At 40.4% G+C, this 18,674-nt stretch overlaps 1 protein-coding gene across 1 annotated transcript in view; it reads right to left on the bottom strand.

Annotated features, from left to right (window-relative positions):
• kif20ba (kinesin family member 20Ba) overlaps positions 1 to 18,674 on the bottom strand; it is a 38,915-nt gene that overhangs the window by 10,665 nt on the left and 9,576 nt on the right. The window contains exons 20-30 of the mRNA XM_079168929.1: positions 17,550 to 18,670; positions 16,371 to 16,509; positions 15,827 to 15,949; positions 15,677 to 15,731; positions 14,935 to 15,060; positions 14,143 to 14,276; positions 13,483 to 13,638; positions 13,094 to 13,270; positions 10,448 to 10,576; positions 9,778 to 9,885; positions 8,745 to 8,954 (exon numbers count right to left, since the gene is read on the bottom strand). Coding sequence (XP_079025055.1) covers positions 8,745 to 8,954; positions 9,778 to 9,885; positions 10,448 to 10,576; positions 13,094 to 13,270; positions 13,483 to 13,638; positions 14,143 to 14,276; positions 14,935 to 15,060; positions 15,677 to 15,731; positions 15,827 to 15,949; positions 16,371 to 16,509; positions 17,550 to 18,670 — 2,478 coding nt within the window. The remainder of the gene's footprint in view (positions 1 to 8,744; positions 8,955 to 9,777; positions 9,886 to 10,447; positions 10,577 to 13,093; positions 13,271 to 13,482; positions 13,639 to 14,142; positions 14,277 to 14,934; positions 15,061 to 15,676; positions 15,732 to 15,826; positions 15,950 to 16,370; positions 16,510 to 17,549; positions 18,671 to 18,674) is intronic.

The raw sequence follows: 18,674 nt of genomic DNA on the forward strand, positions 1-18,674 counted from the left end.
GTGGCCGGCACTCGTTACCATTTCTGCCTCACATATGTCAATTCTAATGCAAGCAGCACCGTTAAAATAACGGTTCACAAATGAGAAATATGTGGAATGACTATCGCAAACAGCAGTGATAGTTTATTTTTAGATACTAGTGAATGGGCACATTTTTTGCTGGAGATTGTGAGGCAGCAGCGGTAATTCCTTTGTATTCCCAACTTTACTGAGATCATACTTAACAGTGACCCTTAAACCTCCTCTACTGATTAAGTGGACAGAGTGAAGGGACATGGTGGAGTCCAGGTACTTCAGTTGTACAATGTTTCCCCAATTCATCTTCACAGTAACCCGCTTAAAGTTGAAGAGAGCTCGCCTACAAATTCACTTTATTACTGTAGAAGCACAGTCCTCTTCCCTGAAAGATTGTTTTCTAGATTGATGTTGTATGATGTCCAGCTGCCCAGCCCATACGGTCTCATAATCAAAGAATACTCTATTATGAACGACCAAAGGGCTTCGTCAAAAGGTACCGAACAAAAACTATTTAAGCTCCATAGCAACAAAAAGGATATTTAAAAAGATTCGATGCAGTACATTCTCATGACTTTCCCATACATTTGCATTGATGCATCACAACTACAGCCAATCAGGAACTCCCGCAGCACAAATTCACCCACTCCATCCAATTAATGAGGAGCCAAACTGAACGAGATGGATGGGTTGTTGTTTATAGTTGACTGAATGGAGAAATTGCAGATCTGCAGTGTCTGCGAATAGCGCCGAGAACTTCACTGTTTGTCTGCGTTCTTCGACTCCCACTCTCTCCCTGACCTATGTGAGGCTCTATTAAGTGTCCCATTAATCAACAGGGGGAACCTGCTCTGTGCCCGTGTTCCTGCTGACTCTCGGCTGGATCAAGGAGAGGCCAAGATCCTGCTGGCTGATAAACCCACAGACGGGGAGAGATTGACTGAAATGTTTTTCAGATCTAAAATGTCCAAAACATTGGCTTTGAGTAGCTTAATATAATAAACATACGATACCCACTGTACAAATTCGCAGTATCCAAAGAAACCAATGAAAATATGTAGTTATTGTGGTTTCAATCCATATCCTTTTGGTACTTTTTATATTCAGGGGAAGCCTTACGTTAGAGGGCAGAAGGACGGATGCAGACACACAGCCCTATCAAGCTGTATGTGTTAACCTGCTAACAATTGACTATTGCCACATTCAGCAGCCAGAAAGTCACATTATCATTCTTTTAGAGACATGTCTGTGTAAAATATGAACAACCGAAAGCCAACATTCACTTTCCTTTTAGCTCTGGTTTGGTCTCCTCCAACTCCAGAGAAACAATGTCTGACTATTTACTGCAGCTGCTAGATGTTCCTCGAGCTTTACCAGCTCATCAAACATGTTCCTCTACCTGCCGTTTGGTGCTAGGTGACTAGCATACACCTTTTGTTTTTACACGCCTTATTCATCTAGGTTTCTGCAGTATGAATGACCCTTTCACATTACACTAAGGCCCTTGATTTGATCCTATTTAACGGGGCGTTCAAAATATCCTCAGGCTACATGCAAATGTTGTGAATGTTCTTTTCCAATACATGTGATGGAACTAGATCGCCTCTGTTACAGGCTATGTAACTGGAGTGGGAGAGGGACAATGGGAGCTGGCTGTGATCAACTACGTGCTGTGAATGGGAACAATAAATGTGAGTGAGCGTAGACTGTGTGACTTTATACTGTGTGGCTTTGAGCATATACATGTAATAACACAAGCATACGACATATCTGCAGACTTCTACTTTTCTAAGGTTTTCCATATTGCAATAACTATAGGCAATGTCTTTAAAGAGTGAACAAATATGTGACTGAGCGATGAGTTATGATCCTATCATCGTTGTTAGTTTGGCTCGTGAGTATACTAAAAGTTGATTTGCACATTGTATGTTTTTTCTCTCGGTTATCATTAAGGTAACTTAAACACGTTGCACTATGGGGCTTCAGAGTTAATACTTATGGGCAATATTGCCAACTGACAATAAGACAAGTTGCTGGGTTTCCGGCAGTACAATAAGTATACACATCATTTCACAATGTGACTGTGTGATAAAGAGAGAACATGAAGGAGATGTGTGTGCTCAGGGATGTGTACATATGGGCTGTGCAGTTACACTCGGCTCAGATCTAAACTCTCAGCAGCTACCCCCTGTGTCAGCTTCTTCTGCTCACATTTTTCTCTCCCACATTGCTTTTTATTGTTTCATCTACCCCCCCCCCCCCCCCCCCCCCCAAACACCACCATCAACATCTCTTCTTGCCTGCCACTTTCATCTCCAGCCTCTCCTCTCTCCACCCCGGTTTCTTCTCTTTTCCTCCTACCCTCTTGTACTCCCTCAGTTGTCTTTGTCCATCTGTCCTTCTTCCCAGTCTTATTTCACTTCCCTTGCTGGCATTTCCTCCATCTAACCCTTAACTAATCTCTCCAAATGTATTCTTTCTGTGCTGCCTCCACCTCCTGCATTCTTTCCCTCAATGTATTTTGGGCCATTTCTCCCTTGGTTTAAGGCTCACTTTCTCTACACCGTATTGTCTCCCCTTTTCTGTTGCTGGGAACAAACGTTACTTCAGCCTGTTATTGGCCTGCTATTGTATGAAGGCTGACAGGGTCATTGATGTGTTGACACTCCGATGACCCTTGGGCTCTTGACACTTCAAACCCCCCCATGTCTTTCTTTCTTATGTGTTCAGAGGAGGAAGGCTCTATTGCTTTCCAAGTGGAAACTGGGTCACTGTAGCAGCATGAGTAGGGGTATAGGTTTAGAGTACAAAAAGAAAAAGAATGACATTTCTATGCAGCTCAAATGATTTTGGCAATCCTCATTTTAAGTCTAAGGATTTCTATTTCACTGTCTTGCAGTTATGGACAACCAAAATGTCTTTATACCCACAGGGAATTTGTCTGGGTCTCTCCCATGTTCTCATCTCAGTCCTTACTGCCCTTTTAAAAAGAGATGTGTTCATGTTCATTAATGTTGACTGAAGTGCCCCAGATCCGCAGAGTAAAATCTGACTTCACATCGCTTTGGCTGTGCTGTAGAACACAACAAGAACATCTATATCTTTTTGTGGGCTTCTCATTTCACATCCCTCTCCTCTGTTTCTGTTCCAGTTCTCCCCCTTGAACCCAGGTCAGTGAACAGAACCGCAGTCATCAGTGGAATTACTTCCATCGCTGTACAAACACTCCCACTGCTGGTATCAAAAGACAAAATGTCGTCATACCAGCAAAGTACAGGGAGCCGGAGTCAAAGAGCCTTCTTACATTGGATGCTAACAAGTTTCAGCTAATGAGCTTTAGTCAGTCTCTTTGCTCAAAGTCTCGTGAGGAGCTCAACATTCTGGAATACAATAAAAGCAACTACAGGTTTGGCACTGCCACGGTTAAACGCTGCCATCCTCGCTAGTCGGATAAACGTATGATTTTATTAATTTTCACATTTAAATGACATACTGACTACAGATGTTACAATATGAAATTATATTTCACAATTATTGTTGGGGGAAATATCATGGTCTATCCATATCAAATAAGGAAATAAAAAACATCTTAGCATTGCCAGTTTTAATTATGTATTATAAGCTGCTTAGAGCTAGTATTAGGAAGTTAAACAGCTTCAAACAAACTGTATTTATGCAAGTTCCATAGAGCATGAACGCACCTTAATGTAACTAAAGAGAACCTCCGTCTGCTATAACACGGTTACTAACTTTCCTCCTGCCGATTTAAACACGTATTCGTTATTCTCAATGCAGCAATATCAGGAATGGGAGACTATAAAGCATTGATGCTGATCTCCTGCTCGCATATTTTTACTAAATTTAGACAATTAATGAAAGTCAGTAAAACCTTTTCCCACTATGATGGTTACACTGTAATTAATCTGCGGTTCACACGACTCCCTGGTCATTTTCTGTATGCAAAATGCTCCCACTCTGCCGATTTGGAGGCTTCTGGCAGATGTAAGACTGGTACATCGGTTCCCTCTGACATTTGTACGACCCTTCTTGTCAATGCTTCAGGTAAGTGGCACGACCAACACGCACAAACCGGCGCGCACACGTTATGTGACTCGCACAAGCGATTTCAGACACAGACGGACAGACGTGGATGCAGGAATCAGGACCACATAGATATCGTAGCTTCTTCAATTCTTACGATTATGAAGTTGTGATGCAATATAACAGCAGTTATTGGAAAACGTATTAATCCCAACATCCCTAATATTGACATATGCAGTCTCTGCCTTTGATGCGTCTCCGCCCTGATCTGAACTCATCAGCCGCTTCTGACTGATTTCCACCTCATTGTGTTCTCCTGGCCCCGGCCTGCCAGCACCTCCTCTGGGTTCAGCATTCTGTCTGGTTCTCTCCTGATCGACTGGATAGGTCAGCAGAAGGGGCTGTATAAAACGTCATTTGTTGTATTCAAAGCTTAGATTTTGGGCTTTGAATGTCTGTGGTGCCGTTATGCTAGACCACCCCGTTCATACAGTTTCGACCGCAGTGAAACGTCGTTTTTGAAATGCTACTTCTCCTAATCACAAGAAAAGGGTATTTAAAGCTATAAATGAAAATGATTTTCAAGTGCAGGTTTGATGCACAAATATCGACTCAATACTGACCTAAATGTTTCAGTAACCCCAATTTTCTAAATTGTCAGGGCATTGAATGTCTAGTCATGTCATCTATTCATTCTTTAATCAGATATTCATAAAGGAAAATCACCGATTTGCTATGCTTTAGTTGGACAAACATCTTGATGAGATATTTAAGATAAAAAAAAAAGTTTGTTTTCTTTTGGTAAATAAAAAAAGGGGTTTTGTACAAAACATGTAAATATTCCTTAAAGTTAGGTATCAAATAAAAAGTAATGAAACTGGTATGGCCTCGGCTTTAGTATTGAAAAAATTCAAATGATACCCTTCCAAAGTAAAATGAAAACTTCTATTTTTTACCCGAACCTTTCAAACTGTTGATGAAAAACACGGAAGTGAGCAACATGGTTTAGCTTGCTGCATCACACAGTTGACTCACAGTTTCTAAATAGCTTTCCTCTTGCTGCCATCTAAAAAAAAAATGATTTTCATCTTTTATTCAGCAAGGTTCACTTTCCATAACTGCAAATTCAAGATGCATCTGGGAAAACAGATTCTCAAGAAGATTTACATAACGTCAGTAATTAATATTTTGGTACCTTTCAGCATCATATGCCGACTGCTGCAATCAAAATAACCAGCGTTCACTAATCAGTTTAAACGGTTACCCTTTAAGTGCTGAAGCCTTCAGGTTGTACAAGCTGCTCTACAGAATGCGTAGGTGATTTGGTAAAAGCAGAATGTCCTTTACATTAATGTGTAGATGTTAAATGGATTAGCATTCATAGCCTTGGCCTGGGTGACAAAGTGTTGTTCATTAAAGTGTGTTGTTGTCACTGAAGGTGTGAACATTGCTGTGAAGATACAGCCAACAACACTGTGAGCAAGGGTGTCAAACGCACATGAATGGGACGGCAACACAACCACGACCCTCTTAAACGTGGGATTTGATATTTTCATACAAGTTTAAAACTTGTGTTCATGATGCATATTGCATAAGAAAACAGTGTTATGCTTGTATACTTGGGATATTGGTGCATCACCAGGTGATTTTATGCTCTCAGTCAACAAAACAACAAGATATCAAACAACTATCAACTCCAGATTAGGACTACCTTTGAATATAAAGTAAAAACGTCATTGTTTGATTAGGCATATAGGTTAATTTAAACATATAAAGTCAAGTAATTAGAAATGGTCAAAGTATATTAATCCCTTACATTTTAATCCAATTTTAAATCCAAGACTGGATTAAATACAACTGTATTCAGTTATCTTGCATCAATTAAATGAAATGTTTGATAAGTAATCCCTAATTCTGCAGTAATCAACATAATATTAATATATTACAGTTTCTAATACATAGATAAACAACTTGGATAAAGCAAAAAATGGATCAAACTGCTGAAAATGAAATAGGAAAGAGAAAAGTTTTCCACTGTAAAACAAATAATTGAACTACTTTTCTTTGTTGGACTAAAACTGCAGCTTGCTCAAAATCATAAATTTGACCGAAAATGTATGAAAGGATAACAGCAAAACTATTAACACATGAACTGGCTGGAAGTCAATAAACTATTCAACCCTGACAAAAATGAACATCATAGTATATTTAGTTGGCTCATACAAGGAAGCAATAGCTACTGAGAGAAAATATTATATATAAACGTTTACACCATATGAAATGAAGATTGCAACATTTATCAAGCGATCACTTAAACGCTGCTACACTCAGCAAAGATCATCTCAACTACGATGATCAAGCATAACACAGTCTCCTTTATTCGTCCTTTTATTTTATCTTTATATTATCATTTCATCAAGCTCGTTTGCCATGCATGAAATTGGCTCGATGACTTGTATTGCAGTTTTTATTAAATTAACGTTATCAGTAGTAAACTTATGAATAGAGCCAGTATGAATAATCAACACACGGTGTTTTCATGCTTAAGAAAAATCAGCACGTCTCAAGCACACCGCCACTTTGGATTATGTGGAAATAGGGCAGATTAATGTTTACGAGATGAGCAACAAGCAGCCAACACTGACCTTACAATGATGATGATATCTAATAGTACAGGTTCTGACTATGTGGCTGTATATGAAACCTTTGAGTGGAGTACAATATCTGCAATCTAGAGGACAAAATGAAAGAGCAGCAGGAAAACATTGAGTGGTTTATAGAACGTATCTGCTTTTTCTCAGAGATGGCTTGTTTTTCATGTTTGGCTATTTACCTTTCTAAATAAATATAATTAACAAAAAGAAACGATGAGTAGAAATTATAGTTTAAAATTTGCTTTTGTAAAATCTTGTACTTTACGTCTGTATTTTTCTGAAGATGCTGGCCAAAGAGAGAAAAAGTAAAATAGTGAGTGATTTGTGAAACAGGAGTTGTAGAAGCTGCAACCAGCATTAACCTTTGCAGACAGTGACAGAGGAACAGTGATGTGACGGGTGTACCCGACCTTGTTTAATGTCCTCTAGGGGGAGTGAGTGTAAGTGTGTGTGTGCTTGTGCTATCTCTAAAGTGTTTCTCCTTGTTATTGGTATTTATGATTAATGAGATTGTTTTCCCTCATGGGACATGCATGGGAGTGTTTTAACTAACTACACTGTATGCTTTATAACTTGTGGTGCAATGTGAGCACTAAAATATTTTTTCCCTAACAATATTCTTTCAAAACTACAGACGCATGCATATGAAGCAAAAATATGGCCTTGAATCATATAAAACATCGTTTCTTATTTAGACGCTTGAGAGCTTTCATTTTACAATGAAATTGATTTTCTTTCCACACTTATTGAGGTTGGCAGATACTGTAAAATATTCAGAAGGGAAGAAAGTTCTGCGAACTGTATGATGTATCATCACTCAGTGTTCATTTCTCATGAAATAATTCAACAAAACTAGAACTATATTACCATCAGAAAATATTCTGTTGTACAAATATTCACAAATTGAATGGCTAACTTTTTATACTGTATATGTATTTACAAGTTGTGTGGTGGACATTAAAGTTCTGAAAAATGTATCATGCAAATGACGTGCAATGATTTTCTTTATATTTGAAAAAATGTCCCTTATTTATATTAATATGTAGTGTCTTGTATATGTAAATACATCATGTGTCACATGCCTTTGGAGGCCAAATACGACAAAGCCTACCTCCCTTACATTAGTAGGAAAAACAAATGAACATAAGTGCAGCTACTTTCACATTTCTACAGTCTGTCTCACAGTCTGCTCCTGTCCACAGAAGCACTTTGCTCTGATCTGGGATCAGTTTAATGTGACTTAAAGAACATCCATAGTATCGACTAGTTCACAGGATGTTACTGCATTTCCAAATGGCACAGGTGGGACTGGCTTGTTGACCTTGTACTATAGTCACACATTGCCTACCAGTATACAAACTGCATTTGTTGAGTGTTGAATGATCAATGTCCACATTACGACAATATGTATACTATAGATATTTCTTTGCCAGATTCATAACAAGGACTTTGCAATCACAGAGTTTGCACACAATTTTTGACAATGCCATTATATACTTTTTAATACTTTAATATTTCATTTGGGTATGTTTGGATGGGAAACATTCTGAGTTTGCCATGTCCTGGTGTAACAGCAACAACACCCATTACAACTGCTGTTTCATTCTCAAAAGTAACTGTTGAGACAATCCTGCACTGCCGGTGCTGGATTGATAGTAGCAGAGGGAAAGGTTTCACAGGGACATTTTCAAAATTAACAAAATGAACTACCATCGCCGAAAATAAGTGAAGAAGCCCATCTCCGAGTCTCATGTTGTGCAGTTGTTTTCTAGTTATCTAGGGAGGATGTGTTTTTAGGAAACCTAGAGGGTTACATTGTGTACAAATACAGGATCTTACAGTGGGATGATTTCAAGTGCACCATCTTTTGTAGTTGGACACAGATCGTGGGAAATGTATCCACGAAGGGCAAAAGACATGAATGTTCAATCAATTCGTAATTGCTAATTAATAAATTTCAATTACCTCTAACTTTGGATATGAATAAAAGTGTAAACCTAGTGAACAAGCTGCTTTTGTTTGATTGGCTCTTACCTTCTCCATCTCTCCGCTCTTCCTCTTGCGTGCCGAGCGCGTGATTTTGACGGTGACGGCGTTCTCCTCTCCCTGGCGTCGTAAAGCCATGCGGTTTGGCTGCAGAGGGCTGAAGGAGATCTCCAGCTCCGGCCGGGGGAAGCGGCTCACCCTGCCGTTCTCTGTGGAAATCTCAGAGGAGTCTAGCACTGACAGACAGCCAGCTGAGCTCTGTGGGACCGCACATGATTTTTAGATTAAAGGTCATTTCCTGGTTACTCAAGAGAAAAGATGTGTCTAGGTCTGAGAATACAGGGTTGTCTGTGTGCTACGACAAGGTGTCGAGGTGAGCCACCACAAAAGCCAAAGTATCCACACCTGTGGACTGTTGCTGAGCAAGACGGCATCCGAAAAGGTTCGGGCTGTCGAATGTTGACACTCATCACTAGCAACCTCTAAAATGCTTATGTACCTGTGTGTCTTGTAAATGTAAAATAAAAAAACTGATTCATTAAAAAAAAATACAAAACATACAGATGCCTCAAAAGAATAAGTGAATTAGAAATCATATTCTGTTGTAAATGATTCAGGTGAGTATTATGATGAGGTAACTGGCCACGTTATTCTTTTTCTGTCCTGAGTTAATGTCTAGTCAGCTGCTCCAAGTATCTCCAAACAAGTGATCTGTAGACTGAGATAATGTGCAGACCAAAATGTGAGCAGTCTGAGCACTCAGACAACCTTATGTCAACTATCTGAAGAATGACTTTTAATAGGATGTTTGTTTTTTTTCCTCCTTTCCAAGTGTTTGGCAATGTTGAAGAAATAAATTACAATAAAGATGATCGTGTCCTGAATATTCAGTAAAATATGCGATCGGCTTTTATGCCTTTCTAGTCGCCAATCTTTGAAAATATTACATTGTAATCAATCTGTCTTTAAATTGACAGGAGGAGCTGTGACGATGGCAGCATAAACGTTATATTTGCTCCCTGTTGTGCTGATCCGAGATCCGATCCGTGACTTCCATATTCATATCATCTCATGGGCGTACCTGACTGCTGACTGACACTCTGGCATCCCTCCTTCCTCCTGATTTCCTGTTAATGGTTTCACACTGGGGTTTTCCAACCAACGTCGCATGGCTCACATTGCTTTTAATCTGTCACAGGCAGAATAAGAAATTGAAAATCACATGAATCATGATTACAAGAATAACATCCAAAACATGTTAATACATTCAATGCATTAAGTAATGCTCTTTTACCTACATCTATATATGCCAGGTGACAAAGCTATACAAAAACATAGAACACAATCTGATGTATCTTAAAGTGCCTCCTCTGTTTCTGGAGCTGAAGGTCTCTCACGTACAGATCCTCTTAAATCCACCAGACAGTCTGTCAAACAAGTTTAATACTAGCAATTTCAACAAAGTGAAAGATGACAAATCCTTGCTGTACCGTAATGAACCATGATGCCGGAGTGTTTTGAGAAGCTTGCTCAGTTTTGATAAGATTCCTATACAGTTGTGCTTCATGTAAAAAATAAAGATCATTCTGATAAGCTAGAATTGGATCTCTCTCTGCGGACTCTTTTAAACTTGCAACATTTTGATCCACCTTGAAAACGCAGTAAGAGGCATAAATTCAAAAGGACCACCTTTCAAGCAAGCCTGGGTGCTTAAATGATGTTATACTAATTCGTATTCCTGTAAGACCGACCTGTGTGACTGCATCCTCCTGTTCGCCATTTAAGGCCTTGAGCTGTTCCTTCAGTCGTGAGATGTCTGCCTCCCTTTCAGACAGAGCAGCCTGCAGCTCTGCCACACAGACGGCATCACCACCACCACTCTGTAACAGGAAGATCACGGACACTGAGGATGCTTTTCAACCAACATGTTATCCAGAGCAACAATGAATGCAATAGATTAAAACAGCTAGAATGGAAACTTTACAAGCAAACAATAATGAGTCATTTCAAAGGATTCTTTTGGACTAGGCACTACAGAACTTAAATATCAGTTAGAATCCACTAAACTAAAAGTAATTTTCATCAAAAAATGTCAACAGTATTAAAACAATTGCAGATTTAAAATATGTATGCAAAAATATCATTTGATTTCACAACTTTTTCACCAAATATGACCTTAAGGACAAGTTGCTACTTTCTAATCATATTGTACACAAACAAAATAATATATTGCTTTCCTACACAAAGATGAGGTTGCCATTTACGATCGGAGATTCAGTTCAGACAGTTCATATTCAGGGAAAACCAAAAATAAGGCAACTGAACATTTTGAGCGAGCATGGAACCATGGAAACCTTAATAGGCATGACCAATATCCACCAGACCACACAGTCAGTGGAACACTCTGGCAAGACTGAGCTGTATGTGAAACAAATGACGGAACTGCTTCTAATGCACCACGACTCCGAACTCTCCTCTCTCCCTAAAAACATCATGAAATGCAGAAGTGTTGACAGAAAGATCCTGGAGCAAAATATAGTGTTGGCACAGAGCGACGTATAGCTAGCATCAACGAGAATAAAACAAGACACATCTTTAAATGCAAGAACAAAATGACAACTCTGCTTCATTCGGCATGAAACTTCAAACGGTTTCCAAAAGTGTCTGAGCAGTAATGTTATGTGATGCTGGGATAATACAGCGGTACTAATCTAACGCAAGCCAATACAAGTCATGCAGTCAATTCCATTTTATGGAGCTTATCAGTTAAATCAACTCAATGGTAATTTTTGATGCCATAAGTACTAGAACTTTGCATTAACCCACTCATTTAATAACTTGCTAACATTTTCAATATTAAGTCCAAAAAGTAATTTTTTCAGTAATTTACTTTGCTGATTATAAACCTATTTTTTGACAAAAACGTTCAGTGAATTTATGTCTCAATACTAATAGTTGCGTAAACATTTGGCCTCGGACGGGTCCAGAGAATGGACCAGTGGCACAATCCTGAAGCAGCCTTAAGATGGACTCCAACTGGAAAGAGGAAACAAGAGAGGCCAAAAACCACCAGGCGGAGAACTCTGACCTCGGAACTGAAATGGGCTGAGCTAACTTTGGGACGAGCACAACATGCTGCACAGGATAGGACCAGATGGAAGCAGATAGTCGCAGCAATATGTTCCACAAGCAACGAAGAGGATTACGGATGTAGTTAAGATTCATTCACCAACACAAACAAGACAGTGTCATCTTATGATAAAGACGAGATGCGATTAGGGACTCAACAAATACTGAAGTCAACACTTCAATAACCCGTGTATGATTAGCACTGCAGTTTGGATGTTTCACTGCCGAATGTATCGATTCACTTCAAATTATTTGTGTTTTTTCGGATACAATGACGCCTTGTATAAAATTAGCTGCAATTTCTCAACCACATTTTTAAATCAATATAGCTATACGAGAGATGGAGGCGAGCATCAAAGTCATTTAATTAATGGTTACAGCCTGCTCTGTGGTTATCCTGGGGAAGCTGTCTGGTCACCGTGAAAAATCTAATAAAAGCTCAGTGAGGACAGAATGTGAGAGAGCAAAGTGCCATGCACTGAAATGTCATGTGTGTGGAACAGAGATACGGCTCCAAGTTCACAATGCTACAAAACCACCTGCAATTCACCAGAGAGGAAAGGAAAGAAGGAAGGAACTACCAGTGTTAAGAAAGCTTAACAGGCTACTCAAAAGTGTGACAAAACTGGAAGAATCTCTTCCGCCAAGTGAACTCCTCTGTTGTGCAACATTACAGGAACCAATTAGCAGAGAGGGTTATTATTTATCTTCGTTAGTGGAATTATGTTACAAACTGGGTTCCAAAGCTGCCCTTGCCTTCCTTTCGGTAAAGTTGCTGGCTGAGAGATGCTTTCCCTGCACCACAGTCGGGTCTGCTCTCTGAGTAAATCCCATCCAACGGGTAAACCAACACGGATTAGAACACGGTTGATGTGGCTCAAACTTTCAGTGAAGTTTCACCTCTCTAAAAAACAATCAATGATCTCACAGCAGCTGTTTTGTCTTGACAGATGATGGGAACAAATTGCTCTGACATTATTGATTGGAGTGTGTACAGAGGTGAAACACACTACTGGGATGTCTCATATACAGGAGAATAGCTACTATCTTATTTTTTTTTTTACTGAAGGTTGATTTACCCATTAAAATCCTCAGGACTTTATAGAGAAGAGGGATGCTATCTGAATAAGAGATGTGATACACTAATACCCCTCATCTCTATGCCCCCTCTAACTGAAGCAGATTTAGCATTATTAGATGCTCTGACAGTTTACATCTTCAGTGTGTGGTCCCTGTAGTATGTGTAATCATCTTTATGTTACACTGACCTCTTGTGGTGGCTGTGTGGCATTTTGGTGGAGCTGTTGGATGAGTCTGTCTTTCTCTGCTTGGCTGGAGAGAAGCTTCTGTAGCTGGACCTCCAAAGCTGCTACCAGAGTGTCTCTCTCCTTCCTCCACTTCTCCATGATCTGCTCCTTCTCAGCCAGCTGGGACGACAAGGACTCCTGACAAAGAGGGAAATGTACATATAAAATATGTGTGTGTGGGGGGGGGAAACAATACTGGTTATGTACAGTATGTATACGAGTGAAGAAATCAAGATCTTATGTATTTATATATTAATATTAGAACACCACCAACTGTGCTTTGAGATTGATTCTAACATGTTGACATGTCTGCATGTTACAGCTAGTGTTTCATATCATCCTTTTCCTACCAACTGGCTCTGCTGTCGAGTGTAGCGCTCTCTGTCGTCTGCAAACTTCCTCATTTCCTGGTTCCTCTTGGCCTCCGCCTCTTTAGCTTGGCCAATCAGGGACAGCTTCTCCTCCAGCCACTTTTTGCGCTCGGCCTGGTGTTTCTCTGCACACAGCTGTACACAAAGTGGTTATTCTTTTTATTTCTAAAGATGATGTCAGTTTAAGTATCTGGAACACATTGGAACACGTGAAATCCCTGATAAAAATGCATTTACCAACAAAAAGGTTGGTGCCCACTACAACTGTCTACATCAAGATGAGCTACCCTGATCTGACCTTCCTAGTTCTTATAAAGGACCTCAGCACACACATGTGATCAGGGTGAGTTGTCTGTTTACTGTAATTCCTTGTTATAACAAAGTGTTTTGTTGTTGTTGGAAGATCTGGTCTGATTTAAGTTCTGTAAGGTATAAATGCAAAACAGGGATGTATAAATACTGTTTTTTAGAATCTCTTAAATATTCGTCATCTATCAAATTGTTAACAAGGATTAACTAATTATCTATAATAACCAATATTCCTATTGGAATGTGAACCTTTTTAATGTTTACTCAGAGAGCACACATTTCTGGTCCCAGCATCTAAATCCACATTTGAAAATAACGTCCCTTCATTACCTTCAAGCTTTCCTGAGCCTGGGCAGTTTCTTGTTTGGCCAGTTTGAGGTCATCCGATTGGCTGTCCACGTGAAGGTGAGTGTCGTTTCCACGCCGGTCCTGCTGCAACAGCATCCCCTTCAATTTCTCCACCTCTGTAATGGTTCAAACCAGAGAGCAAGACACGACACAACATTAATATTTGCATAGCATTCAAAGAAACTAAGCATTTTTATTATTAATTTATATAACTTCCAAATATATCATTTTTTTTACACCTGCTTAGAATACAGAGTTATTATCTTTGTCTAGTGACAGACTTCGAGGACTTCCATTTCTATACTTAGAAATCCTTAAAGTAGTCCAGCCTCCAAAATAGAAAGAATAAACCTGTGTGGTGGAGGAGAGAGTCCACCAATACTTATGGCAGTTGGTCTGGTTTTATGAGCCTGTGACCACATAAAGCTTTTTTATTGCTTCTGCTGTCATGTGTGCTATACTTCACAGTCTGCATCCTCTGTTTCTGACCTCATAGTGACTTAACACTGACTGACTCACTGAACTGACTTTGGTATCCAATTTAAATGTGTTATTACTGTGAGGAAATACAAATTTACTCCAGTCTCAGTGTCCAGTCAGTTTCATTTAATGTCGTTTATGAACATTCTGGTTTCTCTGCAGCTTTCAAGCATAAGAGGATTAGACTAAGCGGCCCGTGGGCCAAACCCCTTTCAGAACAATAAAATCCACATTCTTTTCGCTAGGTCGGATTTCTGTTCATGTTCTTTTTTTGATTTTTTTTCAAATTCTTACCGCGAGAGAGTTCCTGAATGAGGTTAAGTTTCTCCTCCAAGACCTGCTCCATCTGGTCCTGCGTCTCCTCCTGCTCCGTCAGAGCTAAGCGCATGTCCTCCATCACACGCTCCTTGGCTTCAAGGTCTACAAAGCAACAGAAACACACACGGATACAGGTTTACACGCAGAACGCCATAATCAACCAACACCAGGCCAGAGCGATATACAGTATGTTGATCCCTGAGGTACTCTTCTTTGTATTGCCCTTCCACAAACAGGTCAAAGTTCAGCCAGAGTTTTAGGACCTTACAACAGGGAGATTCACTGTGGGCCCATACTTAAATATGTCATCTTCAGCACTGGGAAATTTGGGGGAATTTTTACTGTTTTTTTAAAATGTTTAAGACAAAATGATTCATCTGATAAAAAATAACAGATAGATCAATATTGACAATAATCATCTTTTGCAGCCCTTTATGAGAGTGACCACAGTGAAGGGCGACTGGATGAGTGGAGAGCAGGGCCTTCAATCAGAGGATCGGCAGTTCGATCCCTGGCTCCGCTAGTCGCATGTCGATGTGTCCTTGAGCAAGACACTTAACCCCAAAATTGCACCCGTAGCAGTGCCTACGGTGTAGAAATGTGATAGAATCTGAATTGTAAGTCGTTTTGGATAAAAGCGTCTGCTAAATGACTGATTTAAACGGCAGATCACTTTCAAATGATCTCAAAAGCAAATACAAAGACACACATCGTTTACCTTTACAGGTCTTCTGGGAGAGCGTCTGGTCAGACTTGGTGTCAGATGATTGTTCCTAGAGGAGGGAAGGAGAAACGCGGCGAACATGAAGATGGACAATGAATACACCAGTATGGAGGATACATAGTTATAGCCTTCAGATTATTTTACCACTTTGAGTTGCTGAATGGTTCTGTCTCTGTTGGCAACGTCGGACTGAAGCTGCTTCTTGGCTTTCTCCGTGTCAGACAGCTTCTGCCTCGAAAGCTTTTCCTCTTCTCTCATGGCAGAGATCTTCAGATAAAAACAAAACGTTATAGAAAAAAGTAATATAAACTATCTGCTGTTCATATCAGCGTCCAATCAGTATCCAGCTATCCAGTGTTTGTTTTCACGTTCCCCTTAATTACATTTTTCTTGATCACTGTTCATCTTTTCAAGAATGGATGAAAATATTAAAAACAGAAAATCGGACAAATAAGTATGTTAACGAGGAATATGTGCGAGTCCTCCGTAGAGGCTCTTGTCTTCGCTATCCTATCTTTACACACTGGATCTCTTTTTGTCACAGAAGCTGGTCCCTCTAAAGCATTAATTACATTTATAAATGTATTCAAATGCCCACTATTGGCCAATGACTTACTGACCTTGTCTGACAGACATTTTGGGGGGTTTTAAGTAGTGAGGCACAGAGACATAAAAGAATGCTGTGTACCTCCTTCTGGACCTGCTGGATCTGCTTCTTGTAGTCGGCTAGCTTCTCACGGAGGTCTGAAGTGTCGTCCTCCTTCCTCTGGAGGTCGAGGCTGAGGCTCTTCACTTTGTCCGAGTCCTGCTTGGCGTTTTCTTTTAGTCTGGGAGAGTGAGACAAGAACACAATGAGCTGCAACAGATTCTTTAAACAAGACAGGACAGTACATTGTGGTCCAGAGCAACACCATCGCTTTTTAATACAGCGGGGGGACAGATGGTTTAATGCAGCTCTCCCTGGACCCAATGTACTAGTGGAGAGATGGCAGGCAAGGTAATAAGGAGAACATGTATTTACAGTGACAGAATAATACGGTTTAGAACGGAGCCACAACAAAAGGTAATATACTAGTTTTCTCTGCAGCTCAGGGGGAATATTCTTAGACAGTGAGGATAGTAAACAACTCCAGGAAAAAATACTCTAGTTCAGAGAGACTGCTTTCTGATCGGCATATTACATTTAGATATTGAACAGATTATTATTCTACAAAGCTAGCATTGCAGCAATAATTGCTAATTGAAGAGCAACACTATTTCTTAGTCACGGTCTTTGCTATTCTCAACTTTACTGGACATCTTGAAGATGATTTTGATGCCAAATATTAAAAATATGATGAGTAACCGTTTCAATTACTTTTGAACAGAGACCTGTGACAAAGAGACCTGTGACTGACTGGAAAGGAGAGACAAAAAACTATATATATATATATATTTACTTTTTGGACTGTTGTAATAAACACATATTTGGTTAATGAGTCTCATCTCCCTACTCTGTTTCAAAGTAGTATTATCCTACTTTATTTCTTCATTCATTACAGTAATAGTCTCATCTCTGGGCCGGCCTCAAACACGAAACCCGATATAGGGTTTGAACATGCATCAGAATGCTGCAAGCACATGGATGTTGAGATTTGATTAGATATGAACTGGAAGCATAACCCAAAAGTTCATTATCTGGAAAGTCGTGTATGGGACAGAACTCTTACAGAGCTGAGTAGTAGAAGAAACGCCGGTACCTTCAGTACCGTCAGTACCTTTAAAGTCAAATTTAAGTTTTAAGACATCTCTGAACAATTATGAACATGTTCTAATCTTTGGAGAATATAATTTCCCGCCGTGATATGCAGAGGAACTGATCGCTTACCTGTTGATCTCCTCGGCCTTCTTCTCCAGCTCTGCGTCCTTCTGAGCGATGGCCTCATGCGCCACAGCCAGCAGCTCCCGGCGCCTTTCCACCTCCCGGCGCCGAGCCTCCTGGACTGCCTGGCTCTCCTGCTCCTCCCGCTGCTCCTGTGCCTCCTGCAGGCTCTTCTGCAGGAGTTTTACCGTTGCCTCTTTTTCCAGCAGCTTTTTCTGCAGCTCTGCAGACACTTGCGCCGCCTCTGCTAGCTTCTCCTCCATCTGTTTGTGGTTTTCTTTTAGCATGCTTTCGAATTCTGACGAGGCCTGCGGAACTTCAGTTTTGTTGAAAACCTTTGGCTTCAGGGATGCAATCTCAGTCTGGAGATCAGAGTTGAACTCCTTGAGATCCTCTTCAGCAGCAGAGCTAGAAGAATTGCTTGAACCTTTAAACTTAAGCTCCTGCTCACTGAGCTTTAGCCTGAGATCATCTTCAAGTTTGCCGAAAGTTGCTTTTTGTTCGACAAGTTTGTATTTTAACTCCTCCAACTGCTGTTGTGATATCACTTCCTGTTCCTGTCGCTTCTCATTGAGCTCCTCTGAGGCCTGAGTTGGTTCCTCAAGTTTGGCTCTCAGCTGTTTTACTTCTTCTTTGGAAGCACGTTCTTGGCATTTGAGCTTGGACCGCAGTTCATCCAGTGTTCGCTGCGACATCTCTTCTTGCTCCTGAAGCTTCTTTCTTAGTTCTTCAACTTGCTGTTTTGAAGCTGCTTCCAGTTGATTCTGCTCGTCTGTAAACCGCTGCAGCTGCTGGTCAGAGATCTGCTGTTTGTGTGCCAACTGTTCTTTCGTCTGTCCTAGCTGGCGCTCCAGTTCCAGCATTTGTCTGGCCTTGCTCTCATTTGTCTCCGTTTCCTCAGCCAGATTCTTCCTAAGCTCAGACACTTCCTCTCTCCGCTGATCATCAACAACATCAGATGACGATGCTGAAGTCTGCAATTCCTGCTTCAGGCTTTGAACTTCTTGCATCAGGGTGTGGATGTGGGACGTTTTCTCCAGGATCTCCGTGGAGTGTTTGTCCAGTTGTGCCTGAGCAGTTTGTAGTTGGGTTAACACTTGTTCAGCGCTCTCTGTCCTGCCGGTCACCTGT

The sequence above is a fragment of the Pholis gunnellus genome, assembly GCF_910591455.1.
Source record: "Pholis gunnellus genome assembly, chromosome: 11".
NCBI classification, from domain to species: Eukaryota; Metazoa; Chordata; class Actinopteri; order Perciformes; family Pholidae; genus Pholis; species Pholis gunnellus.